This window comes from Sprattus sprattus (genome assembly GCF_963457725.1).
Source record: "Sprattus sprattus genome assembly, chromosome: 8".
NCBI lineage: Eukaryota > Metazoa > Chordata > Actinopteri > Clupeiformes > Clupeidae > Sprattus > Sprattus sprattus.
The window spans coordinates 8,802,285-8,827,662 of record NC_137927.1 but is presented as its reverse complement, the minus strand read 5'-3'; the positions used below and the strand labels follow the sequence as shown (position 1 = coordinate 8,827,662).

The 25,378-nt window shown below is 43.5% G+C and overlaps 1 protein-coding gene across 1 annotated transcript in view; it reads left to right on the top strand.

The window, feature by feature from the left end:
* Positions 1–1,921: 1,921 nt before the first annotated feature.
* map1aa (microtubule-associated protein 1Aa) overlaps positions 1,922–25,378 on the top strand; it is a gene marked incomplete at both ends in the record, with an annotated part of 36,945 nt that continues 13,488 nt past the window's right edge. Inside the window, 2 exons of the mRNA XM_080843001.1 lie at positions 1,922–2,198; positions 2,898–2,999. Of these exons, the coding sequence (XP_080699127.1) occupies positions 1,922–2,198; positions 2,898–2,999 (379 nt within the window). The remainder of the gene's footprint in view (positions 2,199–2,897; positions 3,000–25,378) is intronic.

Genomic DNA, 25,378 nt, shown 5'->3' with positions numbered 1-25,378 from the left:
TCAAGTGAGCTGCATGTGATTTACACATTAACCACCAAACACAATTGAAAATGTTATCATGCAGTTGAGGGATGTTGATCACTTTGGGACATATATGCTTCAAGTGCGTAAGCAGGACAAGATATAGCCTACAGATGCATACACTATTCTTTAAAGTCCTTGGACACATTCTTTCAACACAGAATTCAATGATATTCACATATACAGATGTTAATAAGATTATCTATATTTCATGTTGTCGCATGCATTTGCCATGTCTTCCTTCTTCCCCCCGGCTTTACCAATGACATATTACCTGTATAGGCTATATTAGCCCAAATTTGTCATCCGGTTATGTAAAAGTGTCCCAGATATGAATGATAGGCAGTAAAAAAGTTTAATAATAATAATTTAAAAGTAGAATTCTACAGACACAAAAAAGAGTTGACGATGTTACTAGGCTTATTGACACTTAACTCTTAGCTATGCTTGTCTATGGAATATCGTTCCTAAAATGTATAAAAGATCGTTTACATTTCATTCTAGAAGAACAACGTTTGCTGATATACCTAAATGTTCGAGGGGTTTGACAGGCAGTGTGTTGGGGTGCACTTTTTCAGTATCAACAGCAGATGACAGTGTAGGCTACGTTTTTTACATTGAATTACACATTTTGAGGAACAACGCTGTGATTTTGTTGTGAAAAGGAGTTTTGGCAAAGTGAGGCGTGTTATGGCCTCCGGTGATCTATAACGGCAATAACCATTGTTCCCATCCAGATACACAGTCACAGTGCACTGTGTGTCTTGCTGACCCTGAACGATTCTTGCCATCATGATGTGTGTCTCTGCATGATCCAAAATTAAATGGCTAATATGTCAGTAACCGTTATTTTAAATCTTGTTGGCCTCATGTGTCTACCCTTGTTGACATGTTGTTACATGTTTTGTTATGGCATTTATGATGCAGAATCACTCCCAAATTGTTAACTTACTTGGATAGAATCAAGAGCGTATGTTTTGACCCTTCCTGGATATGTATGCTGAATGACTGCCCAGACTATGATTGGCTCACTGCACTTGGGTAAGAATATCTAGATGTACATCTGGACTAAAGCACTCAAGAGCATTGATATGGAACGGCGATTTAACGTTTCTACTGGGACTACGTCCAAGGTGTCCGGTTATACGAACTTAATGTACACCCCATTAGCCAATCAGAAAACAGTATTTCGTTCCAGAGGGAGATAAAGACAATTAAACATGTTGGCTGATTTTTAGGTGAGGGCGCGCACACCTTCACACAGATAGTACCTTTGTAATTACAAGCAGTCATTAAAAAAAACAAGCAGTCATTAAAATATCTTATTTCTCTGCTATTCTAAGCAATGACCAAAACATTAAAAAAAAAAACGATTTAGTTAAAAAAAAAATAGTTTTAAAAACAATCATCTAGGACTATTTTTCTTGGCCAGAAAAACGGCTGGGCTTGCTCCCCAAAGGCAGCGCGCTGTGGATCTGAGCATGCTGTCAGCTGCGATCGGCGCGTTTACAGGCGCACTCTTTGACAGTCGGGTGACTCAGGAGAAACACTGGGCTGACACACGGGCTGGCCTCCAGTTAATCATTCCAAGGCTGTCAAGTTCATGAGAGAATAAATAGGACATCGCAAAGAGGGAAAAAGCGATTTTCTAAAGCTTTGCAGGACTATTAGTAGCGTGTTAGTGAGTGAAAAGGGTGGTGCCCTATCATGATATGTTAATTTTGTGTCAGTAAACCAAGACAAGAATTTATGAGGTTTTGAAAGTTATTCGTTTTGAAATGAACCAATTGGCAAGGCCTGACATCAAATAGCCACATCATTTTAGGACCAATGAAATCGCGCCTCTTCTGAGACACTCCCACTGGTCCTCAGCTGATGTTGTCTCGCTGAGATACTGCTCATGGAAGCAGTTGTCATGGAAATGGAAGAGGTCCCAGCGTCAGCTCGAGATCCTGTTGCCATGGAAATGCCGGTAGGAGATGCTCCCTCTGTTGCAGGAGACAAGGAGCGCAGCGCTAAGCCGGAACAGGACGAGCCGCGAGAGCTTACTCAGCACCGGGTAGGCGCACGTTGTGTTGGTCCCCCGTTATGCCCGAGGAATTATTACATGCTAATCGTGATAGGAGAAATCGCCACAGAGGATCAGCTTCAGAACACCAAAGAGCACATCAAACGTGGTGAGTCTGAAGTTTCATGTTTCTCAAGCCCTAATGAGTCGGTCATGAGGAACATCAAAGTTTTTTTTCCTAGAAAACATTTAGTTTAGGAGCTTCTTTCTGAATCTGACAGTAAACATTATCCATTAATCCATTACGCACTTTTGCATCAAATTTAGCTTTTGTTTATCTTTTTACTGCACGCCTAAGGGTCCTTTTCCAGTGTTTCATAAAACACAATTTCTGTTGCAGAAGTCATGGAACAAACGTCTCTTCATTGTCATGTCTTAGTTTTGTTCAGCTGAATGTCACCAGTTTTTAATCACACATGACTCTTGACAAAACAGATTCATAACAATTTTGAAAATAACTCACACAAATGACCATATTAGGTGATGCTATAGGATACTACCCATGGTGCACTGCATTTTAGGATGGTTTTGAAATATTACTGTAATATTAGCATTGGCAGTGCACCAAGTACGGATAGCCTATTGCGAACCACCTCACCACACACACCTCAAGTCAGGCTAAACGATCTTCATTGTTATGATCAGATCTCTACATCTATTGGTTGCCAAAATTTGTGTCTGAGAAGAAGCTCAGCAGAGATTTCACGTGTGTATAGCCTAGTTTACAAACTATGTTTTAATAGTGTTTTCTCAATTCCAAAAGTACTTACGAACTGTGAAGCCCTGACGTATGTGGCTGTATCCTCAGGGCTGAGATCTTGGGACGTTGATCTGACCGTCTGTGACCTGAACAGAGAGCTCCAACTCTTCCAGAAACACCACTCCGCCCAGTTCTCTCACGAGGTCAAAGGTCAGATATGCATCTCGTTCAAAGAAGCATGTTAATCACACTGGTATAATTTAGTATGTTAACAATACTGATAAAATTACTGACTACAAATAAAATGTCTGCTGCTTAGTCGTTCAAGCTATGCTGTTGTTTGTTATTAATGTTTCTAGATATAGATTTTGCAACATGCAGTGAAACAGTGATGTGAATATCATGCATAACAAAACAGCTTAGTTGGATTATGTCACGGGCCTGCTCTTTTTCTGCCTCTTTGTAAGCTGTGCTAAAGATAGGTTTGACAATATAGAATTAGGGGTGATTCATCTACTTTGTGAGAAGGAATAGAAGAAGTGAAGTATGAAGCACACTACCAGCAGACACAGAAACACCATTTAGAACCCAACAGAAGGTTAACAAGGTTCTGGAAACAAAAGATAACTGTATTGTCCTTGCTCCTCTCAAGGGCAGAAGCAGTAGGGGAAGGTAGCACAGAGCTAGTCAAATGTATTCATTCTCAGGCTCATGGTCTTGGAGTCTCTCTATCTCTCTCTCTCACTCTCTCTCTCTCTCTCTCTCTCTCTGCATGTGAGGACCAATGCTTAGTTGTGATGTGTTGCTTACTGTTACGAACTACAGGCAAGGTAGGAGCAAAGATTGATGTAGCACGCAGAGACCGCTGGTTGTTCTAGGTGGTTTTATTAACGCTTAACTGTAAAAGGGTCTAAAGAGACCACAGGTGTAACATAGACGCCAAACGGGCAAGCAGATGCTGGTAAGGCAGACACAAACTAAAAAAAATGGGGCCAGGCAGCACGGTGAGGCTGCACGACGTTCCAGCAGAATCAACTTGGCCAAAGGCCCGAATGTCAACTAAAAGCTAAATTCAAATCGATCTCTGAGGCGTGCTTCTCTGTGAGGCAATGAGGCAGCCCTTTTATGCTGGGGATGATCAAGCGTTGGCCAATGACGACCTCAATTTACTAAACGGGAAAAAGACGTGACAAACGGCACACAACTGAAACAATATTAACTCACCACCAGGGTGGGCAAAACTCGCTGGGGAAAAATAACTAAAAAGGGACAGATTCATAACACTTACGTTCTAAGGACTTATGCAATTCTAAAAGCATTATTTCTTTGGCAGTTATTCTTAGTATCCCTTTGTTTGTATTTGTCTGTCCTGATAATATGTAAAAAAAAAAAAGGCTGAACCTGACTTGACTCAAAGAAGCCGCATGCATAGAATCCACTGGAATAATTACATGTAAACGCACTGTCCTTTCACTGTGCCTTCAGAACACCTGTTAGGATAGGTTTGGTCACATGGTAGGGAAAGCACTGACTTACAGGTTGGGCTTCAGTGATGTCACTACCTGTGGCCTTATAAAACACCCCCTGGACCAGGTAGCTTTGGTACTGCTGGACCCCTCGGTTTTCCATGACGTAACAACAGAGATAAAAACACAGGGAGAGCTGACTACAGATTTCCCTCCTTCTGTTTTTAACCACCCACTTTGGCTTTCCTGTTTGTATATTGCTTCTCCATCTCTTTCTGTCACTCTCACTGTCACTTTACCTCTCCACACACAAGCATGGTCACACAACCAATCACGCAAACCACACACACACACACACACACACACACACATAGACACCCAATCACACAAATCACACACACACAAACACACGTACACACAAACCACACACACACTCATACACACACACACACACACACACACACACACACACACACACACACACACACACACAGACTTGCTCAACCCTTTTAACAGTCTCCTCATGCTTGTCTGCACCCCCTCACTCTCTTCCTACCAAAATAGGTTCCTGGAGGTGTTCATTACATTATGTGGCTCTATCGATCTCCACATCATATCCACATGCTATCATATCACGGGTCAATACTCCTGATGATGCAATACAGTTTTCCCATGCGGAACAGAGAGCCACAGCCACCAGTGACATTAGCTAAGAAAGCTTACTGTGTAACAATATGTTCTATGCTCCGTATGTTCTGCACTGTGAAGCATGATTATACAGGATATGGATTAAGGTTTCCTCTAGGGTTTTTTCTTGCAGGTGTGTCTGGAAAGAATATATTTTACATATTTGCAGATGTTCCATTAACAATCTATGTTACTAACACAAATATGATGCAGCCCATAAAAATGCACAGCGAGATTGAGAAAAGTTGTGTGATTGATAATTTGGATGTGTGTGTGTGGGGGGGGGGGAGCAAGAAAATTAAATATGAATAAATAATATCCAAATCCAACCCTTCTGTCATAGTGCAGTATAGTGTTGCAACTCAATATAGCACCCACATATGTGAAACTACAGACATAAAAAGATGTAAATTGAAGAGAAAAGCACCCTTTTCAAGATGAAAATGACTACAGAAATTAGTCATTGAGAAACTGTATTTGCTGCATGTTGTAAGCTACAACAGAAGACTATGCAATGGCACTACGAGACAAGATTAATCCTAATGAGCAAAACATGGGTGGTATTATATATATATATATATACAGCATATACTGCATATATATAAAGTTACGGTAAAGGCTTTGGAAATGAACTTTTGATGAGGTTTTGGTACTCTAAGAACCCAGTTAAATTCTCCTCTGCCTGTGTGGACACTGCATGAATCATGGGAAGACATCTTAGATGAATTCATCATTGAGTCTGACAGAGGGAGAGGAGGAGAGAAGAGAAAGTTGTGATTAAAGGATTTAACTGGTGCCTCCAAGTCTGAGTGACGAAGCCACTTGCTTGTGAAACCTAACACCATTTAAGATAAATAGTTGGAGTTGTCCCCACTCATCAATCAGTTATTACATCTGTAGCTGTTGTTTATGAATATAATGTTTGTTTTTCATACTTATCATTGTTTGAATTCCATGAAAATGTCCTTCCTCTCCAGACAGACTTTAGGTCTATAGCCTACGTCATCATTATCATCATTATCACTATTATATAGATTTTTTTAAAATATATATATTTATATAACCTTTACACACTGCTTAGTGTAACATGTTCATATTGTATTACCTTAAGAGTAAATATGGAAGACTAAATTAACAAACACATCTGTTGTGTGCATGAGAGTAGATGAACAAACACATCTGTTGTGTGTGTGTTGTGTGTATGAGAGTCGCTTTGTAGACAGGCTAGGGTGTGGCACGGCTAGAATCTCTTTTACTCCTTTTCTCCCTCTCCCTCTTTCCCCCCTCTCTCTCCCTCTATCACTCCTTTTCTCCCTCTCTCCCTCCTTTTCTCCCTCTCCCTCTTTCCCCCTCTCTCCCTTTTTCTCTCTCTCTTGCTCTCTCTCTGTCTTTCTCTCTCTCTCCCCCCTCACTCCCTTTCTATCTCTTTCCCTTTCTCTCTTCCTCTCTCTCTCTGTTTCTCTCCCTCTCTCTCTCTCTCTTCCCCTCTCTTCCTTTCTCTCTCTTTCCCTTTCTCTCTCTCGCGCTCTCTCTCTCTTTCTCTCGCTCTCTCTCTCTCTCTCTCAGTCCAGCCCTGTGCTGCTGGATCACTGCAGAGGGGTGTTAATATTTATGGCCCAGGCGAGGGTCTGTGCTGCAAATCTTGTCTTTACCGCCACCTCTGTGTCGTGAGTACTGGGTCTGCCTATGGATGCAGTGATGGACAACCCTGAAACACATGCACACTCACACGTGTACACACTCACACGTGTGCACACACACACACACACACACACACACACACACACTGAAACAGGATGCACACTCACACTTGTACACACACAAACACACACACACACACTCACACACACACACACACACACACACACTGAAACACATTCACACTCACATGTGTACACACACACACACACGCACACACTGAAACAGGATCCACACTCACACTTGTACACACACGCACCCACACACATACATACACACACACCCACTGAAACACATGCACACTCATGTGTGGACACGCATACACACCTTTACACACACACTCACACACATACAGTCTCCCCTTCACAACCGACCTTCCCCTCAACCTGTAGTTCAGATTCATAGTTGTAATTTTCCGAGTAATTATATCACCTCTCCTCTCCTCTCCTCTCCTCTCCTCTCCTCTCCTCTCCTCTCCTCTCCTCTCCTCGACCCATCCTCTCACCCCTCTCCCCTCTGTTTCCCTTTCCTCTATTGCCCCCATCCATATCCATCCATCCACTCCAGCTCAGATGCATAATACATCAGTAATATATCAGTTTCTCTCTCTATTATTCCTCAGTCCCACCTCATACTTATTCTTTTCCTTATCCTTCCGCCGCCTATCCATCCTTTTCTTCTTTCCTTTCTCTCCACCTCCTCCTGTCTCCCTGTCTTCTCATCATCTCACACAGTCCATCCTCTTGTCCACTTTGCACCCTCAATTCATCTCCTTCTCACATCTCTCTATCTCTCTCTCTCTATCTCTCTCTCTCTCCCGTCTCCTCTGAATATCTACCCCTCTCCATCTCTTTTTCTCTCCCCCCTCACATCCCTGTTTCCCCATCCTGATGGGATAGGCTGGGATGGGGCAGGGCGGGTATGTCTCTATTATTGCTGGCAGGAGGCAGTATAAGGCTGTAAGAGACACACACACACACACACACACTTTAACCCATGGCGTGATGCAGAGTGTAAGTTGTCTCTGCTGTGCTCCTTTAGTTAACATCCGTATGGGTTGTTTGTTGTCTGTAGTTCTATGAATGCAACACACATGGTGTCATATATGCACTGCACACTACATGGGGTGCTGCAGCTTTAACTCTGTGTATGACTGATGGAGTGTTGTTTTGGCTTATTCCTGCATACTCTCAAAATATTATGCCGTTTTAAACACATACATTGCAGACGATGTTTTGTTTACTCTTAATGCCATGTATCAATCGTGCAGTATGTGTGGTTTGATTGCTATGATGGTCATTCTTGTATGTTCTTCTCAGCACATGCAGATGGTGTCAATATAGCATGTTTTGGTTTTGCAGACAAGGAATTAGTCTGTATTTTTAGGCTTTGAGTTCAGTGTGGGTGATGAGAGGCTTTGACTGCTGTCCGTGATGGGGTTTTGGAACCAATCTTTGTAACTTGTAATTTGCCACAAAAGTCATTCAGCTGTGGGATATTTAAATGGCAAGGCTTTGATGTAAACATAAACATAAAATTGAGAGGCCACTTACCTAAAAAGAGCTATCCCAACAAGAAATTAATATGCAAGACACTGATGTGGAATTAGGTGTTTTTATGACTTGATTACCAAAGTATATCTTTTTCATTTGCACCTTCCTTCCAGCCGTTATATTTCACATCACAGTCGCGTGTCTAATTAACATCTCTGAGAGGGAGAGGGTGCCACCTGCATGCCAAATGAAGTTGGATAGGGAGGGAGACAGATTGGATGGTTCCACAGCAGCTAGTGACTAGAAGGCGCCGCTGTTTGTGAGTGTGTGTGTGAGTGTGTGTGTGTGAGTGTGTGTGTTTGTGTGTGTACGTGTGTGTCCGTGTGTGTCTGTGTGTGTGTGTGTTAATGTGTGTCTGTGTGTGTCTGTGTGTGTCTGTGTGTGTGTGTCCGTGTGTGTGTGTGTGTGTCCGTGTGTGTCTGTGTGTGTCTGTGTGTGTCCGTGTGTCTGTGTGTGTGTCTGTGTGTGTCTGTGTGTGTCTGTGTGTGTGTGTGTGTGTGTGTGTGTGTGTGTGTGTGTGTGTGTGTGTGTGTGTCTGTCTGTGTGTGTGTGTGTACCTGTGCATAGTGTGCTTTGGTATATGTGTGTGTAAAATTCTCATTTTGTACCAGACATCATAGACTTTGGAGGGCTGGGGGCGGCGAGCTCCCCTCATAATAGACTCACAATCCTCCCCACTGAGTGTGCCCTCAAAGGCCAAGCTCAATCCACCAGGCTGGCCATCAGGGCTTCAAACATGTGTGTGTGTGTGCACGCGCACGTGTGTGTGTGTGTGTGTGTGTGTGTGTGTGTGTGTGTGTGTGTGTGTGTGTGTGTGTGTGTGTGTGTGTGTGTTTGTGTTGCAGGGAAAAAGGAACAGTGTTTGTCCGCTGGCCTCAGTTGGAGCCTCTCTCGTCTCTGTCATCCATTTCCCCTCCCCGAGGCTGTGCACTCTGACTGCATGTTAACTACACTATGAAAGCCACCACATTCTGAAGGTTAATGAGGCTGTCAATACAATTAGGATTCTGTTAAGTTTGCTGTAATATCAGTTTTACTGCGTGTTGAATTCAGATGAGGACTGAGGGGTCTATGGAGCCTTAATGAGGAGGAGGGGCGTTGTTCGCTAATCAGCCAGGTGGCTAAATTAAATCACTCTAACCTTCATCTCCAATTGGATGACAAAGGAAACTGAAACTGTAGCTGAAGTGCAAATACAGTGACCTTAGGCAGCAATTAATTGGATTTACCCAAACAATGTGCCCGTCACAAAAGATAATTATTCAAAAGAGCTAAATGCTGTTCTGTCGCCTCAACATCAGCAACAGCATCACGACTCTCTCACCAAACCTACATCCATCCGACATAAACCCAGCATTTTGCCCATTTAATGGTCTAGATCTAGATGGTTTAGATGCATTTAATGATTTGAAAAGAAATGTGTAAATTAAAGATTCAAAGTGGGAAATCATAATTGAAGATGTGATGCCAAATCTGCATGAAAATGAGTATACCAGCATTATAGAGATTTGCTGCTGACCAAGTGTTTCAAAAACAAAAGACTTTCCTGACCTCTGTGCCTGTTCTCCACACGACAGCTGATAATCATCTTTTTAGTGCTTTTAAGCACGTCTTACTAATTTTCGTAACCTAGCAACATCCTTTGTTGCTGTTTGTTCAGCAGAACCCAGTCTTTGCTGCACATAAATTATAGGCACCGACTATGGTTACGGAACCATTTCTACACTATGGAATTAGATTGCAAACCAATAGTTTAAATTATAAGTGTTTATCTACTGTTGCCACAGATACAGACAACTGTCTGTAGATTTCTTTCCATATGGTTTATTCCCATTCCGTAGCATTAGGTTAGTAGTGAGGAGAGGGTGAAAAGGATGGTTGCCTCCCCCGCTGTGGTGAACCCCAGTGTGCCGAGTGTGCTGAGTTGATGTTCGGTGCGGGCACTCCTCCAGTCACCAGTGCTCCCCAGTGGTGCCTCACAGGGCCCAATGGCCTCCTGTCCCGCACCTCCATGGCGCGGATGTTTAGTCACTAACTTTGTGAAAACAGAAATTGATACGTATGACGTACATTGCCTATAACTGAACTATTGATACGAATCCATTGCAATAGCCTAGTGCCAATTTTATCGCTACGTAGCAATTACGCAGCGAAAGTCATTTCGTAAATTATATAGATTAATACCTGTGATGGAATTGTTTCCCCCATTTTAACATGTCCCTGATGTATAAAACACTGACTGGAGCCACACAGCAATGCTGTAATAAAGCCATGACCACTGCCAACTGGCAGGTTGTTAGGTTGGGTTTCTGGTTTCTGGGTGAAGCCTACCGGGGTAAAAAAGGGCTGTGAAAATACTGAGTGAGATTTCTCGCTCTGTAATGACAGGAAAAGGAATGCCAGAGTTCATTATCGAGTTGTCTCTGTGTGTGTGTGTGTGTATGTGTGTGTGTTTGTATTTATTAGGGTGTCTGTGTGTGTGTGTATGTGTGTGTGTGTTTGTATGTATTAGGGTGTCTGTGTGTGTGTGTGTGTGTGTGTGTTTGTATGTATGTGGGTGTATGTGGGTGTGAGTGTGTGTTTTCTGGTGTGTTTCTGAAAGAGTAGAATACTGCCTGCTGTTCATGTGCAGTGGTGTGACTAAGGCTCTCTCCTGTCTCCCTTACTTCTCCTCTCTCTCTCTCTCCCTCTCTCTCTAGTTCTCTCTCTCATACACACTTGCTCACACATACACACACACAGACACTCTCACACACACACACACACACACACACACACACAAACAGACACACTGACAAACACACACACACACACACTGCTTTTTTTCCTTAAGACCAAAACAAAGAGGAAGGGAAAAAAGACATAAAGTTCCCGGCAGTGGCGCTGGGTGTAGTAGTGTGCCACCGTCGGAGTTGTGAGCATGCTCAGTGTGCGTCTCTGGCCATGCTGCTGATGTGAGCGGAATGTTAATGCAGTGCTGAGGGAATGCAGTGTCATCATGGCCGACTGAGTCTTCACAACCCCACTGGCTGATCTCACACAAGCAACAACGCCTCTGTGCCTTCCAGAAACTCAAACCCTGCACGGTTCCCCATCTCACTCCATCCTCTTCTGCACGGTTCTGTTATAACCCTCAAAATACACAGATTTTGAGTATGTCTGTAGAACTCCTTTTTAAGCATCTGCACATGTTGTCGAGGGAAACGGAAGAGATTACTTACTACTGAGTTATGACTGTGACTCTCTGATTAAACATCCCCAGCCAGTCATCCCACATCATTTGGAGAGTTTTGCTAATCCTGGATAGAGGGAGTAATTCCTTCACGGTGGAATGAGGGAATGGTCAGCCTGTGGTGAAGGGATGTGGGATTGGGGGGTGGGGAGGTGGTGGGATGGCGTTACGGATGATCCAGCCACCCGGATCTGGCCAGGGGTCTGCCTCCCTGACAGATGACATATGTTGCGGGAAGAGAGCATGCTGTCTCCCTGTTGGCACGGAGAGAGAGAGCGAGAGAGAGATGGATTTATTTTTAATCGGCCTGGTTGCTCGAGGGGCGTTCAATCTCTGGCCGTCGTCCGAGCACCTTGACGCGTGAGAGTAAACCCAGGGCACAGGAGGCGTGGAAAACAGAGGTGCTTGAGGAAAAGGGTGGGGTAAAGCGGAGAGGAAAATGTGTGAAAAGGATTAGAGAATGGACAGAGGAGGAGAGAGATGTGGAGGTTGGAGGAGGAGGGATTAGAGAGGGCCGGAGAGCGGACGAGAGCTGAGTAACGCAATGAGGGGAATCAGGGAGATGCTCACTGCAGCCCTGTGACAGGTGGAGGTCAGGCTGGGGGCTGGGAGAGGACGGAGGACGGAGGACGGAGGGGGGCGGGGGTGGATCTGACACGTGAGGCATCTGTGTGACATCTGTGAGTGATGCTGCTGCTGCTGTGGTTCTGCAGGGCTAACTATGATGGGTTTTTACTGCTGGAGAAACAGTTCAGTGGAGTACGACTAATTGCCTGATGCACCTTTTCATAACGCAGAATGACACTTTAGAGAATAGCAAGTGGAGGTAGTGTTAAGTCAGCTAATATTATCATATTCCATTTCAACTATGATGCTGAACTAAACCAGACCAGCTCTTTTCTGGAAAGGAAAAGTATAGAGAGGGATTTATTTGACATATTATGATTTATCAATACTGTATGTAATAAATATTTAGTTGATAAGGAAAGTGGAGTAATCAATTCCAAAATAACTCTGGGGGAGAACTGAAAACCCTAAATCACTCCTAAAGGGTTAATGAACACTGCACACAGGTCTTTCAGATTCAGATCTTCCAGATTTCCCTCTTAGCTACTCTGTGAAGCACTGCACAGATGAAATAGATCCTCCTTCGATCATTGCAGATCCTGTTCCTCTCCCTGAGGAGGTGAGAAGGGGGAGGGGATGGGAAGACGCCAGTGGGCTAAGAAGTGGCCACCGTGAGCCCAGCTGTCTCCTCCATTGTTCTATTAATTTGGCTCTTTCACCGGCTCGCCCCTCTTTATGGCCTGACAGAGCCGCTCGTCCTCTCAATCCCTCACGAGGCCCGGCCCACCTGCTCACGTGGGGCTGCCATCCCCCTGGGAACCCATCAGGGATGCAGAGGCACAGCCAGCAGACACGGGGGAGAGGAGACATGCGTGCCTCTCTGGCTATTGCTAATTCATCGCTCTGTGGTATTAAAAGGCATTCAGTCATCATCATCATGCTTTCAATGACTCTCAGGAGAAAGGGGATTTGGATATTAACATATGCATATACTCACACACACACACACATGCGCGCACACACACATATGCATATACTCACACAAACTCACACACACACACACACACACACACACACACACACACACACACAGATATGCATATACTCACACAAACACACACAAACACACACATATGCATATACTCAAACCAGGCACAAGGGTGATGTATGCATACATGCAATTGTGCACATTACACACACACACACACACACACACACACACACACACACACACACACACACACACACACACACACACACACACACATTCACATAAAGCTTCTCCAGACTGCAGCAGGTATGATGAAGAACACTAAGGGCCCTATTCAAAGGGCCCCCATCAAAATGACCACACAATATTTTCAGGACATCTGGGAAAAAACTAATTTGCAACCACAATTAAATACTACATCCTACTATCCCACCCTTAACACAGCAAACAAATGTACACTTTGGTATAGTGGCATTTTTATCAATGACATATCAGCTACACCAGTTGTGAGGAACTATGAGGTGATGCTAATGAGAATGTCAAAACTCTCATATGCTATTACAGTAATATTAGAGTTGAATACACTGCAATATTAAGGAAGCTGTGTAGGTATGATTAATAAGTTAAATATTTCATTTTTCAAACAGGGACAAAATCAAGGCTAAAAGTACAGAAAACCACAATGAAGGCAACATGATTATACAACATAAATTAAATGCTAGATCTCCTCAAAACGAAACACCGAAACACATTTTGGAACAGTGGCCTGGGCTATTCCATGGCAACTCATCAACACAAATACTAGATAAGAGTTGAAGTGAAATCAGTCGAATCAGTGTCTTCTTATTAACTTATCAATAAACTTATAGGAATGAGCTAAAGCAGTCTGAAGCAGTGCATTTAGCTCGATTTTCAATGATCTTCAGGGCTGTTGTTAGGCATCATCTCCTTTATCTCTAGAACTGCTTACAGGGTTGGTTGATGCGCATTGTTTGGTAGCTTTTGTAAAGTCTGCATATGGCCCTATAAGGTGTTCAAGTTGTTTCAAAACTATCTGACTTTGCATAGCATATTTCTCTGTCTGACCGTTTTCCTTTCTGTTGATAACGAAATACTGCTAGACTGCGGATATCTGTCATGCATTTCTTTGCTTTCAGATTGACCGAAAGCCGCAAATGTTTTGACAGCTCCGTATTTCTATTTGTTGGAAAGAACACGTTGAAAAGCTTATTCTTCAATCCGTTGATTTCTAGTCGGAGAGAATTCTCTATTATGACATGCAATTTGATTGCTACCTGACAGATCCGATTTTTTGAATTATACTCCTATCATTGTAGGCTATTGGTAACTCTTCCTGACTCCAAGTACGAATACAGAGACGTGGTATTGGCCGAGTAGGATACCTGACACCAGTCCGATACCCAGATACTGATACTCACACCCACACGAACAAGGAATGGGCTACAAATTTGTAGTGTGAACTGATGTAGGCCTAGGCTAATTCTTCTGTTAACCAGGGACCTGCCAGTCTGTGTGCCCTGGGGTTTTCAGACGCCCTTAGCTTTGTTTTAATCCGGCCCTGGACTGCAGTGGCATCTTTGAACGTGTCCTCTGAGCTATGGGGCTCATTTCTGATTTAGTGACTGAATTTAGTCTAAAGTGATCATTTCCATCACGACTGCACATTCTAACCTTCGTCACTGCCCAGAAAACCATAGTGAAAAGGGCATAAAGCTGTCCCTCATGTGAGATACAGTCTTCAGGTATCCCTTCTACAGTTGGCACATCATGGAGTCTTTGGAGTCATGCTTTTGAACAGTTAATTATTGGCTCTAATGTCTTCCTTTTCGACCCCGGTTCTGGCCACATCCCAGCATCATGGGGTGTTCTCTGGAGCCGTGGGCTTTCATCCGAGCAGGTCTGGAGCCGAGCGGAGCGGAGTGCTGACGCAGTGTTTTTCTGAGTGCCGCTCTAACGTCAGACAGGGAAAGGGGGGGGGGGGGGGGGGGATGACAGATAGGCCTTGAGTTGCACAGCCAATCAGAAAGGTGTATATTCCCATTGAATGCCGCCCCACCCAAGACCCAAGGGTGCTGGGGCCGACTTTATTTTTCCTGATATGACATCCAGATCAGGCCTGGAGGGAGAGTGCCATTACCACAGTGGAGTGGAGGCGTAGTTGATATCCGGAGGGGGGTGTACTGGCAGCTCCTCAGACTCAGCAGAAGTGGCTCCAGACTCCAGACTCCATCGCTGGTAGCAGGACAACATCGTTTACACCACAGCTGCTTTTTTTCTGTGCCACTGAGTTCATTTCAATTGGCTTCACCTCGTTTCATTAGATCTCGGTCCTCGTAAACACATCATTGCAGAACTTAAAATGGGTCCCAGTGCGACGTGCGTTCCTGTTTGGAGGTGTGTTAATCATTTCCAATCAGGGCTGGTCAGCAGAAAATGATGATCACTCTGTAATGACCCAAGAGCACCAAAAAAGGGGCCGCATTCTGTTGCCATTTACCCAACCCCCACCATACCCCCACTCCCCCCCCATGGCAATTTGCCTGGTATGGATTGAGGCCTGGACTTTCATGATGTAATACGGCGCAATAAAATAAACATTTTCATGAATATTTAATAGTGTGGAGATATGCCTTGGAGTTGAGAAAACAGTTGGGATAATTTTGCTCCAGGGAAGCTGGCAGAGCATGAAATAACATGGCAGAGAAAAAAGAGGAGTGAGAGGAAGGTGGTTAGTACTGTGGATTGAATGAAATATTTGTTGATTCCTCTGAATTTAGGGCAAAACATTTTAAACAACTACGGTTAATAATCCTACTAGCTTGTATCAGTCTTAATCAATATTTATTCCTCCCTCATTAACCTTTTCATGTTCTGCTCTCTAATTAGATCTCAAGATAAGCTGACTAAGATCCTCCGGACTATGAAGGGAATTCAAATCTCACTTTAATATATTGTTGACAAGTCATGTGGAAAGACATGGGACTGTAGCCTTGCTATGTACATGCTGATAAAGGATGTTTGACTGAAGCCTTACTCTCAGCACATTTGTACCCTATTTTCACCTTTATCAAAGGCAAGTGACATTAGGTAATGCACCTTCAGCATCATTAAATGTAAGTGCTTGTTTGAACGGACTTGGTTCATGATTTATACAGAGAGCATTGCTTTCATTTGCATAGCTTCATGGAAGTGCTTGTTATTTTAGGATGTTTTACCCATGGTCTGAAATCCTCTACTAATGGGAAGGGCAAACTGAAAAGCGAGCGGGGCCATATTAATGGTCAGTGTGTGTGTGTGTGTGTGTGTGTGTGTGTGTGTGTGTGTGTGTGTGTATGTATTGGGTGTGAGGACTCAGCATTGTAGGGCTGTTGTGCCTTTCAAACTGTTGAATAATTCAGATGACCCTATTGATCCTGGTGTGTGTATGTGTGTGTGTGCGTGTGTGTGTATGTGTGTGTGTGTGTGTGTGTGTGTGTGTGTGTGTGTGTGTGTGTGCGCGTGTGTGTGTGTGTATGTGTGTGTGTGTGTATGTGTGTGTGTGCGTGTGTGTGTATGTGTGTGTGTGTGTGTGTGTGTGTGTGTGTGTGCGCGTGTGTGTGTATGTGTGTGTGTGTGTATGTGTGTGTGTGCGTGTGTGTGTATGTGTGTGTGTGTGTGTGTGTGTGTGTGTGCGTGTGTGTGTATGTGTGTGTTTGTGTATGTGTGTGTGTGCGTGTGTGTGTATGTGTGTGTGTGTGTGTGTGTGTGTGTGTGTGTGTGTGTGTGTGTGTGTGTGTGTGCGTGTGTGTGTGTAAAGGGAAGGGAGGAGTAGCACCACCATCTCCTGCAGTCTCTTTGTCATTGATTACAGCGGAGCCGGGTCCTGATCACAGTCAACTCACTCACACTCACCCACACACCCACACACACACACACACACACACACACACACACACACACACACACACACACACACACCCAACCACACGCATACTCACACACACCAACACACACACACAATATGGACACTTCCCCAGATCGCATTCTATACAGTTCAGCAGGACGGGCCTGAGGACACATAGAGGGTAGAGCCTTGTGTGTCCCTTGTGCATCCACCTGGGAAGGTCTGGGAAACACTGTCTGCCTGGCCTGTCTCGTCTCCCGCATGTCCCCATCAGTCTCTCTGTCTCTGTGGAAGCACTCAGTTTGATCAATGTGCTAGAGCATCCGTGTGTAATACCACTGAGCTATCACTTTACTGACTCTCTCTTTCACACACACACACACACACACACACACACACACACACACACACACACACACACACACACACACACACACACACACACACACACACACACACACACACACACACACAGATGGTAGCATATCCATAGGTGGCTCAGGAGTGTCTGCATATTCAAATGGCTGAGGGTGAATGTGTTTTGCATTGAGGCAGGCATTGATATGCTGTCATAAAGGGAGGGCGTGGTGACGATCACCCAAAATCACATCTTAATGGTTCACATGACTCGCATGAGATGGCCAAAGAGATCATTCTGGAGGGACACAAAATGGCCTCACAATTGGGTGTGGCAGCAACAAATGTGGACCAGTTGTCAGGGATTGTAGCCATGGCAGTGGTGGTCCTCAGGAGCTTATGCTAAATATAGGTTATGTTCATTGTGAGAAGATTGGAGGTTATTTATAACCCCCAAATGATTTACGGCAGTATGTGCATGACACTACACATCTTTATGCCATTATTTATAATGAACTAGCTTAATTTATTTTATAAACCTTTGGTTTGTAAGCTATTCTTCCAACGAAGTAATGTCATAGATTGTCCTTAGATGACAACCAAATCGGTTCCTAGTGATAAAAAAAACTCTCCAAACACAAGAGGGTGGCTATTAAAGGCACTGATAAAGACAATTTACGTTTTCCCCTGAATGCTGTGATTGCATCAGAAATGTAACTGATTCCCTGAGATTATCATTATCATTATTATCTAACGTCAGCCCATTTTTGTCACTTTTCAATTGACCATCTCACAGTCACGTCACAGACGTTCAGAGGGCACACATTGTGGATCTTCACCAGGAAGGATGGTCTAAATGAGTGATTAGTGAGAGGTTAAAGGCACCCAGTGCAACTTTATGTAAACATTCAATGAAAAATAAACATTCAATTTCTAGTCTTTTTTGCACGTAGTAATCTTCAATAACTCCATACCATTACATATCGACATTCAAGGAGCAAAGATGAGACGTCGTTGTGTGGTGAGAACTGATAGAAAATCGTAAACAACAACAATCGCCGGTGGGGAGAAGCCATTTTTCCATTGACTGGAACCTGCTTTATTTATTGTAGGTTACCAAAAAATAAAGAAAATGGCGGCGATTGTTGTTGTTATCGATTTTCTATCAGTTCTCACCACACAACGACGTCTCATCTTTGCTGCTTGAATGTCGGTATGTAATGGTATGGAGTTATTGAAACTTACTTCGTGTAAAAAAGACTAGAAATTGAATGTTTATTTTTAAGCCTCGAAAGTTGCACTGGGTGCCTTTAAAGTGTAGTAAGACTGCCATTCACAATGCAGTTGTTCGGGATTTATTCAGACAGAAAGCGGCCTGGGCATCCGCAATTTTCTCAACAAACTTTTGTCCATGACTGTAATGTGAACATTTTCGAAATTGAATCTGTCCTGTATCATAAATGTAGGCCAATTCAGTCACAACACACTCTGTTGAAACCGTCTTGTATCATCAATCTAAGCCAATTCAGTCACAACACACTCCATTTTATTGTCTGGGTGCCTCTGTGTCAAGCTAGGCAGAGTACTATCAGTGTCTGACTATTTGGGCAGACCCCCAACAGCAGCTGCTACAGTGGCAATCTTGTGTGTGTGTGTGTGTGTGTGTGTGTGTGTGTGTGTGTGTGTGTGTGTGTGTGTGTGTGTGTGTGTGTGTGTGTGTGTGTGTGTGTGTGTGTGTGTCTGTGTGTGTGTCTGTGGAGAGTGCCAGGCAATCCAGGACACCACACCCAACCTAAACTTGATGTCCTATTCAGACTCGTCTCTTTCGGTGTTCAGAGCTCGGCTCAGCCCAGTGTTGTGGGTTCTGTCTGTCTGAAACAAAGCCATTTATAAATGGACATGAAAGGATTCACCTGAAAGCACGAGGGATCTATTTTTAATGGAGAGCCAGACTGATGTGATAGGTTTGAACTACTTGTCTGGCCTTCCTCTTGTACTGTGCTAAATAAGGACAAAATGACTGACAAACTAACCAACAACAGACATCAATAGCTAAGGATAGCAGTTGGAGCCATACTTTTTGGAGAATGAAATATGAGATGAGGAGCCACTCAAAGGTAAGGGTTACCTGAGTTAAGACAGCCCTATAATGAGCTGTTGAGAAGAACTGTGTGTGTGTGTGTGTGTGTGTATGTGTGTTTGTATGCATATTTGGGGGAGAAAGAGAGAGAGAGCGTGATTGAAAGAGTGTGTATGTGTGTGTATGTGTTTGATGGAATATCTATACATGTGCGGGAGGGTGTGTGAGTATGTTTATGTGAAAGGGGGGAGCTGTGGATCATTAATCCTAGGTACAGCACTGTGTGTGTGTGTGTATCTGAGAAGAAGAAGAAGAGTTCCGCTTGTGAAGGGATGGAGGGGATGAGATGAGAGGAAGATTAATTCCACCGCTAATGTCTCAGCTCGGCCTCGCTCAGGGCTCGTATTGATCAGAGAAACAGCACACCCTGTGAGCAGCTGATCCCCGTATGGATCCGACCCTCAGCCTACGCTTTGGGCTGAGCCTCCAACCAGGCTCCCACACAAAGACCTCAGCTCCTCCAAGCCACCCAAACATGGCCAACCACGAAGAACTGACAGCATTTTTATATAGGACAATGTACGCTAACTATACTTATCTCAGGAAGAGTCCATCAGAGATGCATATCCACTAACTGATTACATAACGTGTAACTGATTATGAAAGAATGTTTCGCATTGAGCACAGTTTGGATGTCGTTTAATGGGCATATAGGGTTGAACTGATAAAGAGCAAAGTGAGACCAATGAACCCCTGCTGTCTTCCCCTGCCCCCTGCATTGATTATGCCCAGCTGCTCTTCCACCTCCAGATGTTTGAAATAGGACTGAGGGAGAATCATACTGTGGGCTGCAGAGGGACACTGTTTCAGCGGGGGGGGGGGGGGGGGGGGGGGTGGAGAATCAGAGGGCATTGCGTTGTTTGATCTTTGGATGTGTTGTGTTTTAGGTTTCTGAGTCGAGCGTCAGGTAGTCAGTGAGGTGTGCATAGTTATATGGCTGCTTGAATGATGTGGTTCCTGAAGAACAGTCTGTAGTTTTAGTGTATGTCAAAACACACATACATGTTCCACACATAGTCTCTCTTTCTCTCTCTCTCTCTCACACACACACGCATACCGCGCTGGCCCCACCCACCCTTTTGCCTGACAGACACACGCTCGTAGGGTTGCGCGTTCGCACCGCTCGGTGGATTCACACGGAACACACAGAGGAGCATCCGCCACGGTAGGTGTCATTCTGTCGGTGCCCGTATTCACATCTGTCTTGTCAATACCTTTCACCTTGCACAGCCGGTCATCGCGCGTATTTTATAGCAAACATCAAAGGTATTTGTGTAAGCTTCGTTGGTACCTCCTGCATGTGTAGACTTCCAGCACCTGCTATGATCGATGCTTGATTATTTTGTAGCAGTGAGGAAAGACAGCAAGATCTCGTTTTACCAGGAAAAATGCAGTAAATTTGAGCTGTCGGTTTCCATTTGGCAAGCGGCTCTGATCATAATCTGTCTGCGATGGATCAGGTTTATGGGACGTGGATCATGGTGTTCTGATGGTTTCTACATAAGGGGAGGGCTAGTTCGGATTTCACAGACGTAAGGTATATAGTGTCCTTGAACACCCGATTCCTCCTATCAAAGGGGATGTGATTATGGAAGGGTGAAATAAAGGATTTTAAACCGTTTCGCCTTTATGCCGTTATTGCACGCTTTTGATCCACAGACAATCAAATTGTATTCAAAATCACTGCATGTACTGTACCGGGTTGGTCTGATATGGACTAGCAACCAACACAGTGCATGTTCCCGATGGCTCTATGTAAGAAAATGAAAAGCAACCCGTCAAGATACTTTCGTGACCTAATTTGAGCTCAACCGTTCACTACCATATAAAAAGGGCATCTCTCTAAGTGAGAGGTACTGATTCGCTGCCTTAATCCTACTCTATATTCAGTTCTCTCCCTGAATTTATGTAAATCCTAAGACATGTAGGCCTGTGTCGACTCGTAGCGGTCAGTGCAATATCCCAGCCAAGTTAACAGTCTTTAATAATCAGGGCACAATAATTCCGATAGACTTACAGATTTATGGTCATGATACAGTGTCTGAAGAGATAAACTATTCGTAGGCCTACTATATGATTGGATGCGGCAATGTCCCCGTCACCTTTCTAGGGTAGGTTGCAGCCTAAACCTGTAGAATCTTTTCTACTTTTGTCGTAACCAAGAACATTTAAAGGATCCCCTCACAGCTTTGTGCCTCGGCTACGACTGCTGGGATTCACATAATATTTCATTTAAACTGTGCAGGCCTACATAATGTGTTTAGTTTCCCTCGTCAGCGACAAGGTTCCGGACGTCCAATAAGTGGCTGAAGCAAGATGTGATTCCGTGTAATTGTAGAGGATGATAGATCAGAATCAGAATCAGAATCAGAATCAGATTTTAGATCGTAAGCTGTGTGGTGCTAGGCTTTGTTTGAGATTTGTCTCACTTATTTTGCTGTTGATATAGTCTCATTGCATTTTAGCCCACTGACATTTTGTGTCCAGTAGAGGTGACAGAGTTGGTAGAGGTATTTTTAGGAATAATAGATATATAATCGTATAATAGTATGTGTAAGAGGTTTAACCAGCATAGCCCACCTCCATCCTTCCCTCTCCCAGCATCCGTTAGCTCTTCTCCTAAAACTTTTGAATCATGGCTGTTTTTGTGAATATTATATTAATTTCTATTCACACAAAAAAGCCATTTTCGCCTGATTTTAAGGACTTACTTTTTTGATTCTGTGTGAATGCAAACACTATGATCTGTGTGACTGAACAGCAGTGTGAGGGGTTTTTGGTGCTTTACCTGAAGTGTGGTGATGAAGGTATGATAGATCTTACTATTATAGGTGTTTCATGGGCTGTTTTAAAAGGGACACGAGACACGATTTACCCACCTTGTGCATGTGGATGGTAACAATCGACTTTGAATCTACTTAATTCTCAGTATGCTGGAAAATATATGGGAAAGCGAGGGATTATATTTTCTAGAATACAAGCTGCATACATGATTGTAGGAAAATGAAAGTTGACCTGTTGAGAAGAGGTGTGTGTGTGCGTGTATTTAAGGGAGTGAGAGAGAAACAGTAATTGAAAGAGTGTGTGTGTGTGTGTGTGTGTGTGTGTGTGTGTGTGTGTGAGAGGGACAGAGAGAGGGGGGTGTGTGCATCATCAAAGTGCTTATCTGCAGAGCACCTCATGGGACATGGGGTCTGTGTTCTTCTAGAGAGCCTACTCTGCACCTGAACACTATAGTTCCACTCTCACAAGAATAGACCTCCTATTCTACCTCTGAAACATAGCACTCGCTTAATATTAAACTCCAATTCTTCTCCCTGAAAAGTTCTTCTCTGTATGATTCTGTATTCATATGAAAGCCTCAACTGCACCGTGAAATGAGAGGGCTATTGAGGAGGGTGTTTCAGTCTTGAACTATTTCCTCATAAGAGTTTTTGTAGTCACTCTGGGAAACAGGAAACACATTCTTGGTTTTCGTCAGTAGAGACCAACCCACAGGGTTACTAGTTGGTGTCTCTGTTGAGGATAATCATGGTAAACCAAAGCCTCACTCACAGGTGTTTAGCAGGTAATGGGCATATAGGCTTACGTATGCTCAGGTGTTCAGCAGGTAATTAGTCTAGAGGCTTTAGTATGCTCAGGTGTTTAGCTGGTAATGAGTATAGAGGCATTAGTATGCTCAGGTGAAGGTGAAGAGCATAAAATGGGCAGAATTATGTTTGTTTTATGAACATTACTGGCTAGTTTAAACAGAAGATTAGCAATGAGCACACACACCTAAATACAAGATCACAGCTAAGCCTATTTATAGTTGAACGTGCAAATTGTAAAAGGCATGATGCATATATTAGCAGGTATTTCATTCGCACTGTTTAGTTCTTGTGACATCTCAGTGTCACACCCCCTCTCATATAGTTCAGTCCTTCCCAGAGACATGTGCTGCTCTTTAGCTTTCCTCTAGCTGTCCATATACTGTAACCTGGATATGCAAGACTGATTTGGTTCACAAATAAAGTCAGATAGAGAGCTGTGTCCATTGTGACATTATAAGGTGATCAAATTACTCATGAAGTATCTGTGAGGAAATATTGAGTGATGGTGATCATTTTGCTGTAATTCTAAAGAGATTAAGGCATTAACTACCAAAACAATAACAGAGAAGGCTCTATGAATACACAATGGCTCGAAAACTTGCCTACAAAATCTTTTATTGATTTATTGCAAAATGATTAACTTTAACATCAGATTTTGTATGTATCTATTTTTAAGTCAAGGGGCCCTAATTTGATAAATGCGCACCGCAGGTTCTTAAGTGCAACAAAGAGGGGCATTGCTCAAGGTTATTTTGGTTACTAGGGCACATTAATTTGGTAATTTCATAACATGACCTAAGGGTCTTTGAGGGCGGATGACATTTGGGTGTGTCTGATCAAAAAAGGTGGGCGTTGCATGTAAATTGTTTTGAGGAAGGCATTCTGCCACTTCCCTCTTCCTAAAGAAATTGGGCTACCCATCCCTACTTACCTCTTCACTTACCTAAACATTTTCCCAAATAGTCTATGTAGCTTGCTAGCCTTTACCTTTAATAATACCACAGCAATGACTTTGGTGGTTTGAACTGTGCTAGGCTTTTATCAATTCAACCTGAAATATTTAATCATTTCACAATGACAATTGAAAAGTTTCAATATTTTTATAACAAGCACTGATGTCTGTTGGATTTGAACTAAACAAATGATGTGGCTTGCATAAGTGCAAATGACAGTTCTTCTCGACTCCTGCCTTTGATGTTGCGCCATTTGTGGATTTTTATTAATCACACACATAGCTCACAATAGCTGCAATTAGGGCCCAAAAACTCTAAAGATGGCTGGGAGAACTTCTTGCAGAATTTCTGTTTCTGCTGAAAAATGCCAATGTTTTTAGAATCAGGAACTCCAACAAGCAGGACTTGTTCAATAATGTACAAAATCCATATTAACGCTGAAACAAAAGCATTAAGTTTGATAGTTTCCCCACCACTCCGCCTGCACGAACGCATACCTCCTGTTAAAAGCTTGTTAATTGGCTTGCTCTAGTCGTAAGCTAGATTTGTGGAGTTCTGTTGTCTATTACTCAGCAAGTCCGCTGGGGCTAAGTCCATGCTGGGAAAGGTTTCATCGCTTTGGCCTCGATTAAGACATGGGTTGTAGCGGATTAAAGACAGATACATCCACCCCTCCTCTAAATCACTCACCTTAGGTAACACAGAGAAAACTGGGGCACTCTCTGTCTGGAAAGGTCTCTCTCTCTTCTTTCTTTCTTTATCTAGCAGTCCACTTCCATTTCCTTATTTTCGTTCCTCAGTGTTTCTCTTCTCTCATGAGAATGACAGGGGAGAGAGAAAGAGTGAGTGAGAGACTGAGGGAGAAAGAGAGAGAGAGAGAGAAAGAGAGAGAGAGAGAGTGACAGTGAATGGAATGGAATGGAATGGTCAGAGAAGAAATGTCTGTTTTGCTGAGAGGGCACTCACATCATGAAGGGCATCGGAACGTGGCGTGACGGAAACATAGCCATGAAGCCATTTTAACTGGGGTTAGAGCAGTGTCATCCAGTCAGCCAGTCAGTCTAAGGTGTGTTGCAGAATGAACATCAGCAAGTGGAAAATGACCATAGAGATGTATTGATGTGTTTGGGGATTATTGCCAAAGGGCCCCTGTCAGCCTCTGTCCTCAGATGGCTGGAATTAACTTGGTTAACGTTACCCGGAATAATTCAAAACTCAGTTAAGATATGCACTTCCACACAAATGTCAATAATCTAATGAAGCGATGAAAACACACTGGATTTTGCACTGTCTAATCTGTTACACAGCTGTTTGGATGTAAATTCAGGAACTAGGCGCTGTCCCTGGTGCTGAAGCTCTGACCTTTCTTAGCACAAATCACTATTTATGTAATTTCCCCTTTCAGATGTCCTGGAATTTGCATTTGCTCTAGACTGGATATGACTGTC